Source organism: Patiria miniata, unplaced genomic scaffold (genome assembly GCF_015706575.1).
Source record: "Patiria miniata isolate m_02_andy unplaced genomic scaffold, ASM1570657v1 HiC_scaffold_3, whole genome shotgun sequence".
NCBI lineage: Eukaryota > Metazoa > Echinodermata > Asteroidea > Valvatida > Asterinidae > Patiria > Patiria miniata.
In genome coordinates, this window is record NW_024037069.1 from 31,460,980 (window position 1) to 31,483,914 (window position 22,935).

A 22,935-nucleotide genomic window follows, 5' to 3' on the forward strand; every position below is an offset into this window, starting at 1 on the left:
AATGTATGGAGAGAAAACAAGAGACACTATTTCGGGCTTATACAGGTTGGTCATTATACGCGAATGGGTTGTTTTCTGAGAAAGCAAATTTGAGCGCAAGTTTAATCCAAGCTGGATACAGTACGTGCTTCATTTTCGCTGTACCAGTGTGGCCTCCCTTATGGGTAAGCCTATATAATTATATTCAGTAGGCCTCCTGTTCCGAAGATCAGAATTATATAGAAAATCTGAATTACCGTCGCTCGATGGTAAGTAGCCGTCATTCAGAGCAGCAATTCGGCCAAAGCTGTTGATTGGTCAATAGATGCCATGTGTTTCTCATACAATACCGGGTGACCGAAGACCCGATTTAAGGTGCCCGCTGAATGGTCAGAATCAGGTGGTCAAGACGCAGTGTTGTTCTGCATAGCCTGCACGTATATCAAGCATCTAGTCTCTGTACTAATGACGTCACACTTTGTTTACGTGTGTGCTTTCTTATGGTGCTCAGTGGACCGCTGGCCCCACTGGTTCCATATAGGAAAGTGCACACATGTAAACAAAGTGTGACGTCATTGGTACTGAGGTTTTTCCATGAACTAAATAATTAACTCATTTCTTTATTTTTCCCGCCAACGTGTGAACGCTCCAATGGCGTATGTCAACACTGACACATGGCTGGCTGATTAAACCTCGTACATGCAGTGTGACGGAAAAGTGCGGCGCGCGACTTTCGGGTGTAAAATTCTCATTATTCCAATTGCCAGTCGAGCGAGCAGTTAAAGAGGGTCTCAGGGGAAATTATATACCGTGTATATACCGTGCACAGGTTGAATAGAGCATGCAGTTTTGAAAAGAGGAGAATATCTCAATAGAATAGGGTACAACTAAAAAATGCAGTTATAGGCATAGGGACATTCTTTAATACCAGGCGAAATATGATCATCATATTGAACATTTAATAATTAAAAAAAAATGTTAATACCTAAAATATTTCGAATGATATCGACCTTGAATATTTTTTTGTAAAGATTATATATATAATTTTAAAATCTGTTCTCATCCCGAATACAACCGCAATCCGACAAGCCTCCACAATGTAGGTCTTTGTCATGATGAACGATATTCCCCGAGAATTTCTCAACCCCCTTAAAAGTCCTATGAAAATAAGGTATGAAGACACTGTAATAATAGTCCTTCCCAAGGCAGACAATACAATGAAAACACGCCAAGCCTGCAGCTCTTTGTACAAAGTATGTTACCAAATGGATATCCAGAAATTATGTGTCGAAAATTAGGGTACGTTAGAGGCCTACACATTATAGCTGCACTTCTTGATATCGTTGCTTGTTTTGGGTTGAACGACATCGGCCTGCAGAGAAACACGCTGTCCCTTCCATTTACCGTCAAACGCCTCAGCGACCTCTGATTGGTTGGAATGGGTCACGAGGGGCCGATTAGATGATACCGAACTCAGGCGGGGATAGCGAGCCATTAAACCGGAATGGGAAATTGGCCTGAATGGAATGAAGAGGGATCGCTTGATTGTCTTGGGCAATTCTTCTTGTATATTTATGATGCTTTTACGTCTGGCCAGACGACAAGGCTTTCATTGGTAGGGCTGATATAGATGCATCAACCCAATTTCGCTCAGTTCGATTATACTCTTTTCCTTTTTCGTCTTGTTTTAAAGGCATATATGGCCATTTGTACGTATCCCAAGAATAACCTACCGAATTATTATCATAAGCTTGCTTGGATTAAAGATCGCACTGGTACTAAATACCCCGTGAAATTATCCAGTCTGGCTTGCTGTCGTTTAGAAGAAATCAAGAAATGTAGGTGATTTCCAACGATCAGTCAATTTCATGATTTTCGGAATTACAGAATGCTATGGATGAAATCGTGTTTCGTGATAAAAAAAAAAAATGTGTGCATGGTTTATCACTATTTTGTCGAAGAGTGTAAAATATTCGTCGAGCTGAAACATCAAAACGGGATATTCACGGCCATTTCGTGGCACAACAGCCAAACTCGGAATTTTCGACTTTTAAAGATTTTATCACTTCTGAGGTTATTGAGGGCACTCTGTTCATTTCTGAAAGGTTCAATGGGGGCCAGTTCCCTTCTTTGATGTTTTTTTATTTCCGATAGGTTTGTAAACTAAACTAACGAAATGTACAATAAAGTGTATAATAAGCCAGCCCCTAAATGTCAGTGCGATACAGAACAACGACCCACGCGATGAAAAAAAAAAATCCGTTCATGAGGAAAGATGATTTTATTGCAGCCGCGCGGTTTACGCGATACGTGCACACACCTGTCGGTTGGATTCGCTGCATTCTGATTGGATAACCACGCGTGCGGCTTTGCAACCTGCAGCTGTCCATAATTGTATTGCATTAAAGCAAAACACAAGCTTCGTAAAGTCCTACCTTAAATTTCAACGGCAATTCACCATACGCAATTTGGGTATAGTCATTTGCTTTCACTTTAATCTATACTCGGACATCCATATGCGCTCATTCAAATTATGCAGAGTTATATACAGGGTGAGTAAAAAAATAAGAGTGACAACGTTACAAGAAAAAAAAAAAAATTAAAACTTGAAATGACAAATGGATCTGTCACTCATAAACAGATACAAGCAAAAGTTGATTACAATCCAATCACCTTTTTTTTCATTTAGTGTACTCCTATATTTGTCGGAGTAAAACAAAACAGTCGTCTATAATAATGCATGTCATGCTCACTGATCTCTATTATACTGACTGGATAACGCTTCGACCTATGCGTGTACACAAGACCGTGACGCCCTCGCACACACGCGGCGGCCATTTTGAAACTCCCTCAAAAGCCCACAACGCACGGATCCGCATACAAAAAGTACAAAATTACGATAGTTTAGGAAGCAATTTTGGATCATCGAACACGTTTTTTTGGATTAATTTTGCCCACAGAAATGTTTTAATCATTTTAATATTTGTTCAAATATATTATTTTATTTCGTGACTTTGAATATATTTTTACGTGGCCAAAGGGAGTGTCAAAATGGCGTCCAGTGACTTCACCCACCCCCACGGCCCGAAGCGCTTTCCAGTCAGTATAAAAGAGATCAGTGGGCATGCTGCGCTTTTGGAAAATTACGACACGTCTGGTGCCTACACTCGACTGGTTACGGTTCGGTGATTTATAGATCAAACAGGGTGCATGACCGTAAGCCAAGTACCAGCACGAAACGCTGTCTGGTGGAACCAAACTGGTACCCGGTCGGGTAGCTCTGTGCTTCAACTTGAATTCATGGTTTCTATTGACACTGTCGATTGTTCTTCGTATGTCAAAGAATGTCATTTGAGCCACAAACAGGCTCAAGTTAATCGTAGTGGATGAAGACTACATAAGGACAGTCATATTCATTTACAGTCGCCATCGTTACTCTGAAATTTGCAGGCTGCAGAATTGTGGAAGAGGTGTGCAGGTGTCGCCTACTTCCGGGTCCGCAAAAGTACGTAGGCCTATGTATACATCTTAGAATATCCAGCTCTAAGGCTCATGGCATTGGAGATTCACCATTAGAGCAATAAAATTCAGTAATTTGTTTTCTCACATGAGTGGAAGAACGTGCTCGTTTAATTAATACATGCTTCATTCGTGTGTCAAATTTAATAAGGGAATAACTTGTGCTTGGCATGTCCAAACTTCATGTGATACTGGAAAAAGTGATTAAGAGCAGCCAGCCGGTTTTGATCACCCATTTAAAACCGGCCACGTGACGTGCTCTTGGCCAATAGGGATGGGTAAACTGTCTTAGGTATTTATGAATTGCTTTAATCATTCATCCAAGTCACTTTCTTGACTCACCCTGTTCCTATAGAGCTTATAATAGCAAGACGATATTTGATTCAGTGTCCACGATATGCTCCAGGCCAAATTCGGTTCAGCCCTTCCCAGAGAATTGCTAGGAAAAGATTTGGAGAAAAAAAAAGAGGAAACCCTCGAAACATGTAATTTCCGCGCGTCCCTTTTAGTGGTCAGCTCATTTCGAACGAAGGGACACTGGAGTAAAAGGAATTGAAACTGAATCTTTTTAAGAATTAAACAACAAAAACTACTGAAAAGACTCTACAAAATAGGTCTTTTTATTTTACGAGTCCAGACGTGTGAAAATAAATGGACTGTATTATTTCCCGTCGCTCTAGCTTGTCAAACCCAGAAGTGCAATCGTTATCCGAGACTTCACTTACGGCCGAGTGGCGTTTCACGAGTCAGCCGTGTGTCCGGTACGTCGTTGAAAAACCCCATCATCAGGTGAAACACGATAAGCGAGAACACATCACGCGGAATAATTCATACGGCGGGATCTCCGAGTCACTCCTACCCCCACTCCGCCCGTTTAGGCAGCTCTCCCATAGGGCATTGCCTCCAGTGACCGTAAGGAAAACGGGAGCGTCTCAGATCCCCTTCGACTAAAGACATTTTTATCAGCCGGGCGTCAAACCATTCGAATCGGTCAAAAACAGAAAAAAAGAGGGGGACGCAAGGTCGTCTTGTATAGGTGTTACATTTTTATTCCCTGTCAGCCGATCTGAAATCAGTGGCTCCGTTTTGATGAAGGAGAGCGCATTTGCCCGTTCTCAACTTACAGATTCTTCGTCATTGTTCGCTTAGATTTGCTCGGCAGTCCTTCCCGCGTCGGCGTGGCGCTGAAGAAGATATTGCCAATTTGGGCCAGCAATTGAAAAAAATGACTGGATGATATTGGGACGTCACTGCAAGGAACAGGCGGAGTGACGCAGCAGTGGCAACAGCAAGTTATTGCCATCTTCATATTGACTCCTGTACGGCGAACGATGAGGATATCGGACCTCACGCGGCGTTGTGCGGCGGCGTGCAGAGGGGAAGCGCGCCAACTGTTCCCGCTCGTGCTGGCTGCTCTAGTGGTCATCCGGAGCGCTGGACTTGCCAATTCCAAGGAACAACCAGGAGACACCGGGGAGAAATTGACTCTTTTTCAGCTTGATCCCGTCGAGGTAAGTGGACACACCTGCTGTTTCCAATTTCTAGATGTTTATCGATCAAATCGTCCCAATTCGAATTGAAATTACTACAGGCAAACAGAATGTGAACTTAATTCGGACGTTCTGCGGTGAAATTTTCCACGTGTCTAAAATAGATAACGGGAATAGGCCTATTCATTTTGCGATTTTGGAAATCGTTATGATAGATGCGATTGGGTTGCCATACCACTCTTGTAAGTTCAAATCTGTTTCGGTTAAAAGATTGTTATGGTTGGCATGCGTCACATTTGCGATTGTCAAGTATAAAGCTTTTGGATTTGTAGGCCTGTATGAATTTACTATGATTAGGGTGAAACCTAGCTTATAATCTACAATATTCTTGCTTTGTGCAAAGTGGACGTTTTATGTTTTTGAATTCACATCCTCTATATTACCTCTGGAGAACACTCGGCTTTGCTCGCGTATTACAAGTTTTGGAACGCCGGTTGAATTCAAATCGGCCGGACCATACATTTCAAAAATCGCTGTGTAAATTAATACCATTATGAAGTCCATCAGTATGCCTATGCACGTAGTGGTTTTTATGTATACGCTTTTACAGTACATGAAACCTATATGAAAAATGAAACACCACATGTTCTCTATCAGTGGCACAAATGACAATAAATTACATTGTGCTATCGAGCGAAGCTCTTTTATTATGAAGAGGGGACATTGTTATTCTTTGGTAGGGAACATAATTATCAACGACCTCTAGAGGGGGTACGCAGATTGATAACAATAATTACGTGGTTTGGTAGCCTATGACTTCAATATTTGCGGTCCTCATTTCTATCCTACGTCATGGTTGAGTGTATTGGTCTCCAGGGTGTGTCCCTGTGTATTAAAGTCTCCACAAAATGAACATTTTCATTACTTGATATTTCACAATTATCTCAAGTTTGTAAACGAAATATTATATTTCCCCTCTTTACTATTAAAGAGGCATATAATACAGACTATTTCACAGTTAGCTTTGGTTTCTCGACCTATACCATTTAATACATTAGGACTATTTTGGCTTGACATTATAACCTAGATAATAAAGGATAAATTATCGAGTTGTTTGTAACATTTTGTCCCCGCGGCTTTACGTAGTCAACAGGCTGAACGTCCGACTGTGGACGAAAGCGCACACCTGCATACATATCTTGGATTGTCTTTCCTGCGCGTATACCAGAAGTACCATGAGCTGTTAAGTAGGCCTCACCTTTTTTTTCATGGAAAACGGGAGGACTTACGTCAAAAGATTATGTGCACGTGTCCTGAATATCGTGAGGTACGGTAGTGCAGCTCACCAGGGAATAGACCAGTAATCGAGTAATCCACAAGATTTGCATGAAGGAATACAATTACGTAGTTGAGGGATTATACCATAAGCCGCTTACGGGGAGAGGGCGAATCATTTAGGTTCGGTTTCAGCTATATTTGATAGCCTTGTTTTCGGAGCAGCCTGACTCTAGAGGCCTTTGCCAGATTTTTTCTTCTGAATTTAATTTATAGACTAAAAGCCAGACTTTAGTGTTTGAGCTTCAGTCCTTCCGCCCTAAGGCGCCCTTGGTAAACGGCAAGAAATCGTTAGTTTCCTCAGAGGAATGCAACAATATATCCATGCTCGGCATCAAATTACAAATTTTGGGGTCGGCGGAAAACATTTCATAGATCAATGTAGGGTCGTCTTACGGCTCGGATTTCCGATTTCGGTTCCACCGCCAATATCACCACGATTATTATTCATGAGTATGTTACCATTTTACGAAATTGGTTTCATTTCGCAAGACTATGATATTGTAATAGACCTTTTCCCAAAGAATAGAAATGCACACAGTGATTTTGGTATAACATGAGTTCGTGTGTTTGCAAACGGCTTTGTTTGCAGACGAACGACATGCGTGCGTTTTTTATTCTTCCCTAATTTTTCTCTTAACTTCATGTATTACATCCTTAATGATAATTCGAAGTTGACAAAAAAGTCTTATTTCGGTTTAAAAGTAGGAGTGTCCTGTCTGTCTAAGTTCAGTGGGATTAGAGTAGTTATATACTTTTCGTGTCATAATGGTGTAACATCTCCATGATTTTTGTGGCAAGATGCGTAAGTACGCGAGTTTTACATCATCCATTTGCCGTAAAAAATGTATAAATGAGCTATAAAGCACAACAGTGCAATAATGGCACTTTTACCCATTTTGGTCTCATAGTCAACAGTTATAAATAGGTAATGAATAATGTTTTAAGAAACTTCGTCTTATTGCCTTGTGGAGTAATGGTGAATGGATTGAGGTCATTCCACTTGTTAATAAGGCCCAGAAAAATATCGTGTTCTATTGCATGAGACAAAATAGGATGGGTGTGTGGGTAAAATCTTTTTATTTTGCTCTATCAATTTGTATAGTCAGAAAAATAGGGTTGGATAATTCGATGGTCGATTTTGTTTTTAGGTATTTGTCATACCTGTGATTTAACTGTTCATTCTGTCGTTGCTGCGCTGTACAAAGGCTTCGCTGCACGCTGCAGCGTGTCCACACTGCCGACCTACATATAAAAAATAAAATAAAATAAAAAAAAAGATAGGACGATGTCTTGAGTAAAAAGATTGAGTTTTGCATGATTTTCTAGGTTGAGTAGGTTTTTGTCTTGGCCTATGCACTTCGGCAAAAGGTCTCTAGACACGGAACCATAATTTGTTCAACGACGGTGTCTCTTTCATACTTCCTCGTTCATGTTATTTTTTTTTAAATTAAAGACAAGCTAAAGGCATTTAGAATCCTTTGCTTTCATGCTTTTTGCTCGTTTCCAATAATAACAGCACTCAAAATCCAGAGAAGAATGTTCAAAACCTAACCTGATGAAGTTTCAGCTCAGAGGATATTACACTTTTCGAGAAAACAGTGAAAAATCTTGCAAAACCTTTATTTTTCACGAAAAACGAATTCGTCAATAGCACTCTTTAGTTCCAAAACAAATCAGACTCATCGTTGGAGACCACATTTCTTGATTTATTCCGAAAAGAATCCGAATGATAGCAAGCCAGACGGAATAAATTCACGGGATGTTTAGTACCACTACGATCTTTAAATCCAAGTAAGTTTTAAAAAATAATAATTCGGTAGGCTACTTTTAGGATAAATGCAAATTACTGATCCTTTAACGAACCGCTGTTGTGCACTTTGCATTTAGACAACGCTCGAGTCCGAAAGGCTCAGGGCGCGTGACGTGCGGCTTCCTAACGATTGAAAGCACTATAGATGATCCGTCGAGAATAAAACCATCGTATGAAAAGATTTTTTGCCAAAATCTTCCGTATCGTATTGCTGTCATACCTCTCATAAAAACCATCAGCAGCTCCTCCAGACAGATCCGTTCTGTAATTGATTTCGCATGAGCACCTGTACTTTACGGCGATAACTGCTGATCCTTCCAACTGTAGATATGTACTTTGTATGGATAAGTAAAGCCAGACTCCATATTGTATGAGGGGCTCGTTCTTCCACGATCTTCTACACTGAAAACATTTCCTTGTATAACAAAAGAAAACAACAAAAAAGTTTCTTTTCATGTCTCCCCCCCCCCCAAGTTTTTAACCACAGTGCATCATTTCCCACAGCTTAATTGTGTACGTAAAATTACTGTTTTATTACCGGAAAATGTGTTAAATCTACTCGAACTTCTGAAATGAAGCTTTTGTTTGTTTGTTTACGGTACTGTTTGTTAGCACTTTTGCACAGGATGATCCTGCCCTCCCGTTTGCCAATATGTACTGTAAAAGCATGCGAGGTTTTAGTTAGTTTTTTTTAAGTGTAGATGGTTATCATCAAATGGGAGTGTTGGTTTGTACTTACGGACTTATCACCTCACACGAATGTTTATGGATGTCATAGACAAACTCATTAATGTTTGATCTCATCAGTATACGTGTTGAAGTCTAGTGTATAAGAATATGAGGAACATTGCTCATAGACCGTTTGCACTGTGGCCATGTTTGGGATGTGTACTTTTGTTCAACAGGGACACGCATGAGACCATTTGTGCATTAATGATTTAATATAACAAAAACACACTTCCAAGATGGCCATTGAAAGCAATCGATCTATTGTAAGACCAAGATAACGTCATACACAGATTAATTTTAAGCTTTAGAAAACTCAAATTTCAATTCGAGCTTAGGTCTCAGTTCGCATCATTTTGGAAGTTATTTCAACTTAATGAAGGGTCATGTAGATCTTAATTAGATAGATTCATCATTGACGGAACAGTATGATTCACCGTTTAATATTTCATAATGAAATACGCAATTAGATCACTGTAAGTCATCATGATATAAATCATTCTCCGTGCTATCAGTTATGTTGGATTTAGAAACCCTGTCAATTTGGACTTAGGTCTGAGTTCACATCAATTTTTGAAGTTATTTCAACTTAATGAAGGTTTTATATGTAAGGCTATGTAGATCTTAACTAGATAGATTGATCATTGACGGAACAGCATGATTCACCGTTTAATATTTCATAATGAAATACGCAATTAGATCACTGTAAGTCATCATGATATAAATCATTCTCCGTGCTATCAGTTATGTTGGCTTTAGAAACCCTGTCAATTTGGACTTAAGTCTGAGTTCACATCAATTTTTGAAGTTATTTCAACTTAATGAAGGTTTAATATGTAAGGTTGTATGGATCTTAATTATATAGATTCATCATTGACGGCACACGACGATTCAACATTTTAATATTTCATAATGAAGCCCGCAATTTGATCGCTGTAAGTCATCATGATATAAATCATTCTCCGTGCTATCAGCGATGTTGGCTTTTGCAGATTATGTTTCAGCCATAACATGTAGCGACTTTTTGCGATGTCCGGCAAGATTTCTCATGAACATTTATTATCACAAGGACTGCAAATGTTTCCTTATGGGTTCACATATCCATTAGGACTAGCAAGAGTCCCTAAGGACTCGCCATTAGGGCAATTTGGAGAAATTTGGCAACAGAACAGCTGCGATAGTCTTACAGCGGTTTTACCAAGGATCTTTTGCCTTCAGGTGTTATTCTGTAATGGCTTTGTTTTATGCTTAATCATTTTTATGAGACTCCACATTGTCGTTCGTTTGTATACAAGGCTATCCGAAAATAGTTTGAAGTACAGTGACGCCCAACGCAAACATCTTGCAAGATCATCAGGAACAAATGTGACAGTACACATACATTTATGGATGATGACGCTGTTTAAAGGTTTACCTTTTTCCAGTTTTGCCAAAATGCCATCATTTAATTCGTTTACTTACCTTATTTCAACGGTCTGTGATGCAGGAAATCCACATAATGTCGTTTATTTGCGGAGAAAATGTTGAAAACCTCGTTTGTTGAAAAACAGCAACGTTTTTGGTGTAGTCTTGTGAAGTAGCGTACGTGTCCTCGTGCATGGTCTAGTGCTTTGAACTCAAGATCGTGTGGGTAATTCTGCAGGTTGTGGTTCGAGTCCAGCCTGGGGTCATGGTGTGTGTGTGTGTCCTTGGGCAAGGCACTTTGTTACTCATTGCTTCTCCCCACCCAGGAGTAAATGGGTACCTGTGAGGGCAGAGATGGTCATGTGTTTGATTTAGCCGATTGCGCCGATATGGCAGCATCGAGCTGTATACTCCCCAGGGAGCCGAGATGGTATGGAATGTTTTCATTGGCCCGCCGAGCAGGGGTAATAATATTGTACCGCGCCATGATAACCTATTTGGTTGGTATAATTATGCGCTAAATAAATCAATATTATTATACGTATTTCAAGCATCGAATGTTTAACCAAACTGTCAACAAAAGACCGGCGCCGCATAAAAAAGTGACAATTTTAGTGTGAGATATAAGGTCCCACGCTAACTTCCCCACCTCTACACATGACGATCATTGTGCACATGCGTTTGAAGAACGTTTCGAATACAAAACGTGCATATGTGACTGGAACAACGACTACTGCGCTCCAACGACTCGATTTTTTGAGGACCCAAATTCTGTTTCCCGAAAGTCCTCTTTGGGGTAATTGCACAAAAACAGCAAATTTTTAAGGAGTAGTTTTGTAAACACGTTCAGTTTTAACGATCTTTCCAAATTATCTCAATTTCGTGGTAAACACATTTTCGAGCCATAGGGCACATTCTCTCAGAAAAATGCTCATTTGAGTTTTAAATGCTATTCATAAATACCTGAGACAGTTTACCTATTCCCATTGGTCGAGAGCCCATCACGTGGCCGGTCTTAAACGGATGATAAAGACATGGCTGGCTGGTCTTAAACACTTTTCCAGTGTCACATGAAATTTGGACTCCTATGAAATCCAGTGCCTTTTACCGTTTTATTGATTAAACGTTCACCATCCTCACGTAGGCATGCGCAAAAATAATGGTGGATAGGTATTTCATAGTCCAAAATCACAACGCACTCACCACAGCTGCATCTGCGCGTCATCATCCATTATATAGCTAGATGGGCGTTTCGAAAACCAGAAAGTAAACATTGTTGGAAATTGTAAATTTTTGACTTGTTTTGACTTTTGGACTGAACAGTTTTGATTTTTGGAGCGAAAAGGTATTTATGAATGGGAATAAATGTGTGTGTGGTCGGTATTAAACACTATATTTAAGACTGCTTGGAGTCTGGAATGCTGATTATCAGCATTCCAGACTCCAACCAGTCTTAAACATAGTGTTTAACCTCCCAAGCACACGTTTATTCCATTAATAACTACTTTTTTGTTTGCTCTGGGTTTTTTTTTAAGTACAATGACAAATTAGAGACGTCTTGAAGGATGTTGACGACAAGGACTGGATGAGCATTTGCGCTCAAGTATTTCTTATATGCTAACATCCGAGTTCTAATATTTACTGTAGATATTGGCGTCAGCTGTGTCAACGAGCGTGCTAAAGACGGTGCAATCACGCTGCATGCACTGTAGTTTCGCAGCGGTATATAGAAGATGTAAAGCTGTGAACTTAATTACGTCAAATGGTAGTTTAAAACCGCGGGTGTTAAACACAATTAGTCCCCAGAGACTTCTAGATTGACAGCCACGCCGTCGCCATATGAACTGAGCTCGCTCAATAAAAGGATGCTTATTTTTTTCAGAATAATTTAATTTTGACGACCAATTTGCGGTTTTGTCTTTTTTGTTGTTCATGCATTACGTTTCGTAGCATTATAATAAATCTTCCTGTATTTTTGGTTCCCAAAAAAATGAGTCTTCGATCAATACAAAATTTTGAAATCGTCTTGAATTTAGCAACATACACAGATCTGGAATTTAGAGACTTTTATTAGCTGACGCTTCGATGTTTCTTTTTCGAAATTCTGCTGGCAGGTTTTTGTTTAATCAGTGTCAGACATGTGACTATATTCTCTGTCTTTGTGTGAGTAGAATTAGAGCTTATGGAAAACAACGGTTGACAGGCTCAGTCGTCCACAAAATCACGATATATTTTACAAACATGGAGGTACCTAGGGCTAGCAGCAACAAAAGTCTACACATCTGGTTTACGCAAAAAAAACCCGCTCTCTTTATAACTCCCTTAACAATACACTCATCGCCGAAATATTTTACAACAGAGGTTTAAGTGTTGCCCAGTATAAACGAAATTATAAAGGCAAATTTTTACATGTCCCGCCAGAAACTAATGATTCTTTAAATTAATCATTCTGCATACACGACTGAGACTTTAGGTCAGACACTGACTGGTATTCACGTCATGCTCCACAGCCCAACCGTATATCCGTCTGGCGACCAGCCGAACCCACGCGGGAATTCCTCCTCTTTTAGTTGTTGACAGTGGAGCTGTTACGCTCACGTATTCACTTTATCCGAGTTGCCCGTCCCGATGGAGTAAATGTACACGCTTGAACGAGACACAAATTCCCCAATGCCCAAGAGCGTGCATCAGGTAATCCTAAGGAGGATTTTCATTTCTCCCTATCTTAAAGCAATCGGTCCGGCCTTTTTTATGTCATTTTGTGGTTTAACATAAATACACTTTCTTAAAATCTTATTTGTGTAAATATCTCATTTGTGATTCTGTGATTTTCTGATAATTGTTATTTCTGCTCTCAAGGGATAACCGCTTTCAAATCTGCGATATGCTTGCGTGTTCGGGAAAAGATAACTTTAAGGTATAGGCCAGCCGTACCGCCTACGTTTGGTTTGCGTGCCGCCCGTGAAGTGTGACTTCGATAGGTTGACGCTCTACAAACTCTGTACGTGAACAACATGTTCAAACAAGCCCAGCTGTCTCCACCATCTGAAGAAAAAAAACATGGTGCTTTCCAGAGTACAACTCACCCCTAAATTCAAACCCAAACCAGCTCGATCAATACCAACTCAACCCAACTGTGACCGGCTCCACAAAAAAAGGGTTTTATGTTGCAAACAAGTGGAATTGAATTATATGCATGGCTGGAAAGCCTACAGCGTAAGCTTTGATTTGATATATAATAGAGCTCCATGGTCTCTCCTGTTCTGGAGATATGGCGTGTTTACATTTTAATTAATTACTTCCTTGGCGTTCAAATTATACAACTGAGAAAACAGGCTTTGAAATAGCTTGCTCTGTTGTGGAACAACAGAACGATGCACACAAAATAATCACATTTTCCACTTAATTCATCAAAGTCAACATTTCTGTGGATGAAACCTAAAACAGTAGGTATTAAAGATGTCATTCGTGATAAAAAATGAAAATCTCATTTCGACGAAATGTTTACCCTCTCAACGTTGGGTGGGCCATTACACAATAATGCACAGCGCGACCTACACTGTTATTTCGGTTGTGTAAAAATCAAAGGGTTGTGTACTATATAAACCGAGCAACCTATTGTGGTTCATATAGTACATATAGGTTGGTTCATATAGTACACAACCGAAATAACAGTGTAACACCCTTTTTGTGGAGCCGGTCAATTTACACTGCTAAGTTCAACCCACCCTAAGTTATGCTGTTTCGTGTTGTAAGAAACTGTTTCTTAATCCTAACTCCCTAGGGGGTGTGCAAAATCATATTGAAATTGGAGGATTCAGGACTGTTAGGGCTATAGGAACGTTATTGCATGTACCCGGTAATGAAACTGCCCATTAAATAAGACAATCTTTGCTCAAACTAAAGATGAAACTCTGGTACTTGATACGAAATTACTCCGCTTGAAATGATACTGTTGGGAAGACAAAGATCATTTATGGTGGTTCAAAATAAAAGTGTGCCACTGGGTTCACTTCAAACTATAAAACGGCAATTTTTGAATCGGAAGCGGAAAGCAATGGAATCCACTAACGAGACCAAAACATGGGATTTCTAACTTTTCTCCAATTTTAGTAACAACTGAGCTTAAACTGCTTCAGGTCGAGAAATGGTTACCATTCTTCAGATTCTACGCAATTTCATTGCTTCTTAAAATAACATCACAAATTGTATACATTTTTTGAATAATAATAATGTGGTCCTTATAGCGCCTTATATCTAAGGTGTCAAAGCGCCTTTATTACACCTATTCATCAGGAATGAGACCATTTTTCTGCAACAGTTCGAGATCAGCGCAATTTGGTCTCTACCCTCACAGTTACCCATACTCCTGGGTAGAGACAGGCAATCGTAGTAAAGTGTCTTGCCCAAGAACACAAGCACCATGTTCCCCGTCAGGGTTCCAACCCATGTACCACGACACGTGAGTCGAACTCTGTAACCACTGGACCACAGCGCCGCCAAGGGCGGCTCCAGAACACAATTTTTGGGATGGCCAACAAAAAAAATGGTCCCCCAAAAAGTGGGTCAAAAATTATGGCGTGCGGTTCGGGGCCCGCTCAAGGGCCCCTAAATATTTTTGGATTGTGGTGCGATCTGAGGCAATTTCTGACCACTTTAACCAATGTTTTTTGAGGAAAAGATGGTGGTGTACTCATTGCCTTCCTTTATTGCGACAACACTTAAAAAACAAAAATGGGTTTGTCTTTGGGGGGGGGGGGCATGGCCCCCTTTGCCCCCCCCCCCCAGATCCGCCCTTCACCGCCCCCTGATATCGATCTTCAGATATTCCAAAATGTCTGAAATCTTACACGTGAAAATGAGTTTGCGACCGATGTTGTCACATTGTGAATCACCTATCTATATAGATCTACTACCCCAAGAGTAAAAAGTCCGCAGTTAAAATTTGCCCACGCAGAAAGTTTCTTGAAAATGGCACATTCAGTTCCCTCAAGAGTATTTCCCTTATTCAAACAAAAGGCTTTGTTGAATTTTCACAGGATTGTGTTTTAATGGTAAATATTATTCGAAACCTCTCTGACGTTTTCAAACCTCTCTGACAAGGTTAAGCTCGTTTACTTAATGTTGTTATTCCTCCCAAAATCCTCTCAAATTGATCTCCGAAGAACCACGCATCACACACTTCAAACGTCTAGCGGATATGCCGAAATGTCACGCCAACGAAAGGCGTGATTCTGTGTGTATTTAGAAAGGACTTTATATATACACGATGTTGATTTTGCGCTGAAAAGTAACTTCCTAAGATGTCCCACATGAAAAAAAATATTTTGAAAGAGAGAGGCCGGCTTTACAGAATCCACACATCGTTATGAGGGCGCTCTTAATGCTGTTATAAACAGCAGCAGCCTAACACTCGTCGTAATTGGTCATGAGCTCTGAAAGTTTCAGTAGGGTAGGTCGTATAGTCAAACTAATGCGGCGATGTGACAACACCATTTGAGGGGTACAAACAGTCCTGAATCCTACATTAATGACCTAAGTTTACATGTTGATGTAATAACCATTTTTGATATGCGCAATGCATCTTGGGTCTGGATTACAAATAGGAAATTTGTGCACAAACTTATGGAGCCGAGTACCAGTTACAACTTTCATTTGATTCGTCCTCATTATATACCAAGAAATTAATGATTCATTTTTAAAGCCTATAACAATGAAGAAGGTTTTTGAGAATCCTGTTTAGAGACCAGTTTCATTACTCATGAATAATAATAACATGATCCTGCAAATAATGACCAATCAGAATCAAGATGTCAAGCTCACACCTTCAACACTGACCAATCACAATCGTTCCTCTGGGCCTGAAGACTGGCACCAGGAAATAAATTGAAAGATTTAAAAACTGTTTATTTCTAAGGTTTAAAAACTGAATTTATTTACAAATTATATTTCTTAAATAGGTGAAAAGGTTATCATTTAATTTTGGAAAAATAATTAAGAAAAAAAACTTAAAAGCTTGACTGGTTCCACAAATAGGTTATGCATCAACTGCAATGTTTGTCTGTTATCCATACCCATGATACAATGCGAATGTCAAAAAGGTTTATTAAAAATGTTTTTTTTTAAGTAAAGCTGCAAAGTCCCTTCAATACACATGATATTTACACCGTTTGTACCCAGATAATTATCTCGTTACGGCGTACCCATCCTATGAAAATAGAGCGGTTTAAATTGACCTCAAATGCCTGCGAGATTTTACGAGAATAGTACAGCGCATCCGGGCAAAATGTATATAAGAAGACCTATACAACGTGTGTAACGTCCTCTTTTATTGCATTTTTATTTTGCGTCCTGACTGGGCCCATCCAGTCAAGGGTAATAAATGGGTATTCCGAAAGAGCTATTACACTTCATAAAATGATATTGAAAATATTGCGAATTAATGACTACTATTAACTTAAAATAGTTGACCTCAACTGGCGTTCAATGAATAACAATTTGGTAAATTAAAATTCGAGAGACTGTGTCTAGACTGGTCAGTGTTTGGTACCAAGACGTTCATATTACGGCGGACAGGCGAGACTAACACGCTGATTATATTGCCTATTGCTGGTATCGATATTGACTTTATTTCCATATAACGTATCTAAATGACACCGGGGATGATCGATTATATCTCCCATCCCTTCATCCACAGCGATTTCCTAACTTGAGTTGAGTCAAACATACATGTATTTCCCCAGGTTTTGGGATCTCAGAGTGCAATTAGGTTCAGTCTGGCCATAAATCACAGAGTAAAAATGTAACCGTTAAATCAGCTCAGAGCGGTAGTTGATGAAAAATTGTAGCTATTACGACAAACTTTAACCGGAGCAAATGTAATGAATGATATATATTTTTCCCTTCTATGAAGGTTTTTTTTATGATGAAAGGAGGGCGAGGTGTGTGAAGGGACTAATAAAATCCAAGGGTGTGTTTTATCTTTAATTTAAATTCCTGTTAAAATATAGAACAAAAATAATGATCGATGCAATTTATCAAAAATATTATCATGAGAATTGTAGAAAAATAAATCTTTTCGTGCTTTAATTAAGGGTAACGTTTTACTTTTGTGGAAGCATACTAATCTTGCTATAAAGTGTCTAGCTCAAGGACACAAGTCCCATGATGCCCCATCCTCCAGGGATCTTCACTCACTCACTCACTCACTCGGTCTCCCACAGGCGGGCTAAGCAAGTCAAAGGGATCTTAGCGAGGCAAAGGGGATCTTAGCGAGGCAAAGGGATCTTCCAACCTTCTCATAACCAAATTTGCAGACCTGATTAATCCGTATGTGATTTAGGCTGCATGTCTCCAGCTGCATCATTTCGTCCGCGCCAGACCATGTAGACAACAAGACCAGACGACTGGGACGGTCATTAACGGTCAGTTTCATTTGCTCGAGAAAAAAAATCAGGATACGTGCAAATTTGAACAAATTCTGGTACGTCTTGAGAACACAGGAATAAACCTCGCGCTTCTTCAAGAGCGTACGTGCTGTTTTTCAAAATGACGATCTGCAAACTTTGCGTGTACGTGCCAGCGTTCGCCGTGTTCAATACAATCAAACACGCGGTTAAAAACATGCAGCCGTTCGATCTGATGGAAATGCACGGTAACAGTTTTTGCTGTGTCAATAGAAACGCCCTCGACGTGCTTCGCCATAAACTTTACCGTGTTAGTTTAGCCTACGTTCAAGTACATCACCCGTTTCTCCTCTCTTCTTCTCTTGCAGAAAGGCTACGTGAGGGATTTTGAAGCCGAGCCGGACCGAGTTCTTCAGGTCGAAACGAAAGCCTTACAACCGCCATTATTCGGTGAGGACAAAATGACGGCGCGGTGGAAAGTGCTCCCTTTCCGGCCATTATCCTCGCTTCAAAAGCGCGGCGGGTGAAATCTGATACATTCTTTGGTGCTGGTTTGATGTCATTTAGGTCCATTTGGCAACGTCGTTATAATATAATTGCAATTTCCTGCACAGTAATTTGTCATATATGAACGGGGAAATTCGTGATTTTCATCTGAAATATTTCGTGCATTAAGCTAATGACATGAAAACGAGCCATTGACCTACTTCGAATAGGAAAAGTACAGCCATCAACAGAAGCTTCACGAACCAGCACTCACTTTGATCATCACCGTGAAGATTTAATTTTTTGATCATTCTCTTTCGACAAAAATTTGCAAACAAGCTAAATTTAGGCACGTAACAATGTTCTTAGAAAATACTTCCTGATTATTAAGATATAGACTAACACAATCATTGAATATCCATCTGAAATAAGATGACACCCATGAAAGCAAGTTTATTATGCTGTTAAAAATACCAAAAAAACAGGAATTATTATAGTTTTTTATACCTTTGTCTTTCTTTGTTTGTTGACTTTTTATCATTGTAATACCGGATAGCCGAAATTCCGCTGTTTTTTATTGTGTCAAATTATTAAAATAATAAATACAACTTAAATTGTTGATAATTCCCAGAAATACGCGGATTCCTGTCACCGGACGAGTGCGACTACATCATTGAGCAGGCGCTACGCGGGGGCCTGTACCCTAGCGGGGTGAACGACGACGCTTACTACAAGGACTTGGCCCAGGAGGAGGAGGGGGAAGTCGATGATCAAGATGACGGGCAAGCAGCAGGCGAGTTGGACAGAGAGGCGGAAGAGAGAAACGCAGACTCTGTCTTCGTTGACTTAGACGTCAATGATGATATGGTACGGTTTTTAATTCTTTATTTATTTTGTGGGATTCGCAAACCTCTCATGGAGTAAAACTAGGGAACTGATGGTTCAGTGTGGAAATCACTTTAATTTTGGATTGAAATGTTTTGAAAAAGAACCACTTCAGTTGAAATTCGAGTTTAAAAATAATAATAATAATGTGGTGCTTATATAGCGCTTTATAACTAAAGTTTCAAAGCGCTTTACAATTATTATCCCTGTTCATCAGGAATGAGACCACTTTTTTTGCAGCAGCTCGAGATCAGCGCAATTTGGTCTCTATAACCTTCACAGGTACCCATTTATACTCCTGGATGGAGAGAGGTAATTGTAGTAAAGTGTCTTGCCCAAGAACACAAGCACCATGTTCCCCGTCAGGGTTCGACCCCACGTACCTCGGCACGTGAGTCAAACACCGTTGGACCACAACGATCTTTTCCTATAAAAAAAAAATGAAATCGTCTCGTCCTTACTAGTTTCTGTCAGACGGAGCGAATTTTCATTCAAATAGATTTCACTGTGGGGAATAAGAGAGTCACCCGCGAGAAAAGCCATTTGACCCAAATTTATAAAAAGGTATTTAGAAATGACAATGAACAGACTAACTACATTAAATTAAAAAAAAACACGAGATCAAGTTCCTATAAAAACAAATTTTGTCCTTAAGTCACGACCGACTCGACTGTGCATGCTGCTCTGAATCGGTCATTGCAGCCCTACTGTAACAGCTATTGTATACTTTCGACCAATCAGATCTAAACGATAGCAATCTTTTGACAGCGGCACGTGCCAGGCGCGTGCAAAATAATGTCGCCAGCGCGTGGGACACGCGTGTAACCTAAATAGCATCATTCAAATCACTTTGAGGGAATAATGGTCTTCTACGCGTCGTTTGGGCCTGACACGTGTGTTGTTGCAAAATCTTGACGAAAAGGGAGGGGGGGGGGGTGTTAAATTGAATGAACACCGCTGTCAATCCATTTCGTGTTGCGCTGTTCATCAAGCAGCACTTCTTGCCCCTAGACGCTATTTGCGTGTCCGTCTGATCTTCGGCATTCCCAAGTCGGCGCAGATGTTTTCACACATTATTCGCGGGCGAAATTAAGAAACATGGACCTGTCACTCCGAAGACATCCGGATAAATAAAGGATAGTTGTAATCTTGACTGAAAAAAGTCGACTGTCAGAGTTGGTGACCGGCATTTGATGTATACTGGTTCTGTTTTCTTATCTGGAACTGTAGTTCTTTTGCAGGGTGTGCTGTCTTTTCGTTCTTTAATCGAAGTCAGCGGAGAAGTCGTAGCAGATTATCTGTTTGGGCTGGCGCTTGAATGTCAATCTAAGTCGCCAGACAGGCTGTTCATGAATAAATAAATTCATATGATGTATCGCCGCCTTATTAATTAAAACAAGCCAACTTCAGAACTTCATTCCGGCCTCTGAATAAACACAAGTTTCATCTTCGTACGTAATGTAATTTATACTTTGAAAATAAGAAATATACAAGAAAAGCACATCAAATAAGGGTTTTCCCCAAACACTATGAGATCTATTTTGGGGGGGTATATCTCTTTAAAAACGAGATACGTGTATATCGATGTAAAACGAATTTAAAATGAACGTGCAATTGAAGAATATCGAGAATAAGAGAATGAAATATTGTAGATTATGAAATGTTGTTGCCTCGTCTTCTGATGCATCGAACCTATAGGTTATTTCGGATTTTGTTTGCGTTGAATCCAGCCTGTGATGCTGGCGTTCTTGGGCAAGACACTTGTTACTAATTGACTGCCCACGCAGGAGCAACATGGCATCCTTCAATCGTTGAGTTGTATACTGCCAGGGGGCTAAGCTGATACAATGAATGGGGTCAGTCTATCAATTTAGGGCCCTAAGTGTGACATTTTTCCTGTCCCTGTTACCTTGGTACTTTGTAATTTGCCATTCATGTATCGTTAAGAATTACTTAATACATAACTTACTTAATTACAAATATATTTTTTTTCTATTTGCTGGGTATGTAGTTGATATTCATAACCACTATTGTAGGATGACTGCATTAAGGAGTGCAACACAAATGCACAATCATATATGTGAGATGTAACACGGATATAGGGGAAAAATGGACCCAATGAACCATATATCAAGAGCCCAATGATCAGGGCCCAAAGCTTTTTAGAACCAGTCACGAGCAACATATATAGCATGATATTTTCGCTGCCAACCTGTGCTTGCTAAATATTTATTCAGCCCCCTGAAATTGACATCAAGCGGTCGGGGTTATAATTGCTTAAAGTGTTATGATCTTTTAACAATAATAAAGTTGAAGAAAGAATTGACTGGAGCGGGGTTTGAACCTACGACCTAAGGAGCACCGTGTCGTTGCTCTACCAACTGTGCTCTCCTGCCCCGTATTGGCGGTTCCCCAAGTTGTCAATGTCTTTGTTCAAGGGATGCTAAACAGAAGCCATAAACCCGTATATACCATATAGCCAGGGATCGCGCCCAAAGTCACGATGATATAGTAACATTAGTAATGCTGCAAACCTGCATGGAAATAGTCATGAGCGATATAGATCATTATCATGTTGCGGCCATCTTGATTTTTTTCCCATTTAAATCAACGTAACAAAAGCGAGGCTGGAAGGAAAAATAGTCTGGTTCCTTTTTGCACAAATAACCATTATCATTTAGTACTGTTAATATTGGATACAGGGAACATGACTGAAATGGTGGCAGCATGATAAAGGTTTATAGGTCTCCAGGGACGAGTACGTGTTCATGTTAGGACCATTAAACAAGTACCTATTATTATTCTATAGGTGTTGGATACAGAGGAACTTCTGTCCGTCCTGAACACCGACAACGCCTTCCTGCGCCATAAGGACGTGCTGCAGATGTACAGCGATCTGGGTCTGGACCCGGACTCGGACGGCCAGCTGACCAGGGACGAGTTCGTCTCGCTGGTCTTCAGCGACCGTCTGGCCGACGTCGAGCGGTGGGTCTGGCAACAGACCGGCCACGGGGAGAACAAGATACGGGAGAGCAAACAGGCATGGCTGGGCGAGCCGGGACCCGCGACCGACCCGGTGCTGGCTGCCATGCAAAGAAGGTAGGGTACCAACTCATGCTAGGGGCATAATTAGGAGAGGGGATAATGCTTATACTCCCACTGTAAAAAGCAATCATTATTTTGTTTTGCCAAACAATAGTATCAGATGTGTCATTTGTTGGGTAATTCGGATTAATTAACTTCAGGGGAGAATTCGGTCAAGAGTGCGGGCAGTTGATATATTAACCAACACTGGGGACAATAAATACCAATTTGCCCAACCTTTTGATTGACGAGGTCTGTTATGTGTACACTTGCTCGGAATTTGGAGAAGAGAAAGAGCTTTGTAGTTAATCATGATAATTAATCATAATCATTAATCATAACTTCGGTAATCACAATCATTTCATTGTGACCAAACTCAATGAGTCACACCTCACCTCCAGTAAATGAAGAATCGGTGCCTTTTACAAATTGGACCCAGTTTACGCCACTGACCCTAAAATCTTACCAACGATATTAGACCTATTGTTTGAAAGCTCACCGTTTGTGAGCCTCGAGATGGCTGTCTTATACCGTGTTATACCGAGTCTATTTATTTTAATCAAAATGAGCATTCACACATGCCTCACTTCGCCAGGCAATTGTCTAATCGTGGCCGTTATCGGCCTCGGTATAAAAGCCAATCTGCGTTTGGGAAACAAACAAAAAAACACCCTCAAACGATGTTTCATTCAAAATTTGGAATTATTCCTCACAACACCAAGTTTGTTTATTGTATCGTCCGTTTCTTCACGGTTGTAGTTATGAAGAATAGTTGAAACTTGCATTGATATAGCCTCGATTTAAAAAA

General features: G+C 40.2%; 1 protein-coding gene across 2 annotated transcripts in view; it reads left to right on the plus strand.

Moving 5' to 3' along the window:
• Nucleotides 1-3,278: 3,278 nt before the first annotated feature.
• Nucleotides 3,279-22,935, plus strand: part of LOC119736413 (transmembrane prolyl 4-hydroxylase-like) — a 33,796-nt gene continuing 14,139 nt past the window's right edge. The window contains exons 1-5 of one of the 2 annotated variants that reach the window (XM_038210432.1): nucleotides 3,279-3,484; nucleotides 4,648-5,009; nucleotides 18,041-18,122; nucleotides 18,790-19,025; nucleotides 21,853-22,142. In XM_038210432.1, coding sequence (XP_038066360.1) covers nucleotides 4,830-5,009; nucleotides 18,041-18,122; nucleotides 18,790-19,025; nucleotides 21,853-22,142 — 788 coding nt within the window. In that variant the 5' untranslated portion in view covers nucleotides 3,279-3,484; nucleotides 4,648-4,829. Of the gene's footprint in view, nucleotides 3,485-4,302; nucleotides 5,010-18,040; nucleotides 18,123-18,789; nucleotides 19,026-21,852; nucleotides 22,143-22,935 lie in introns of those variants that run through there. The other variant, XM_038210433.1, reaches the window with a different exon arrangement.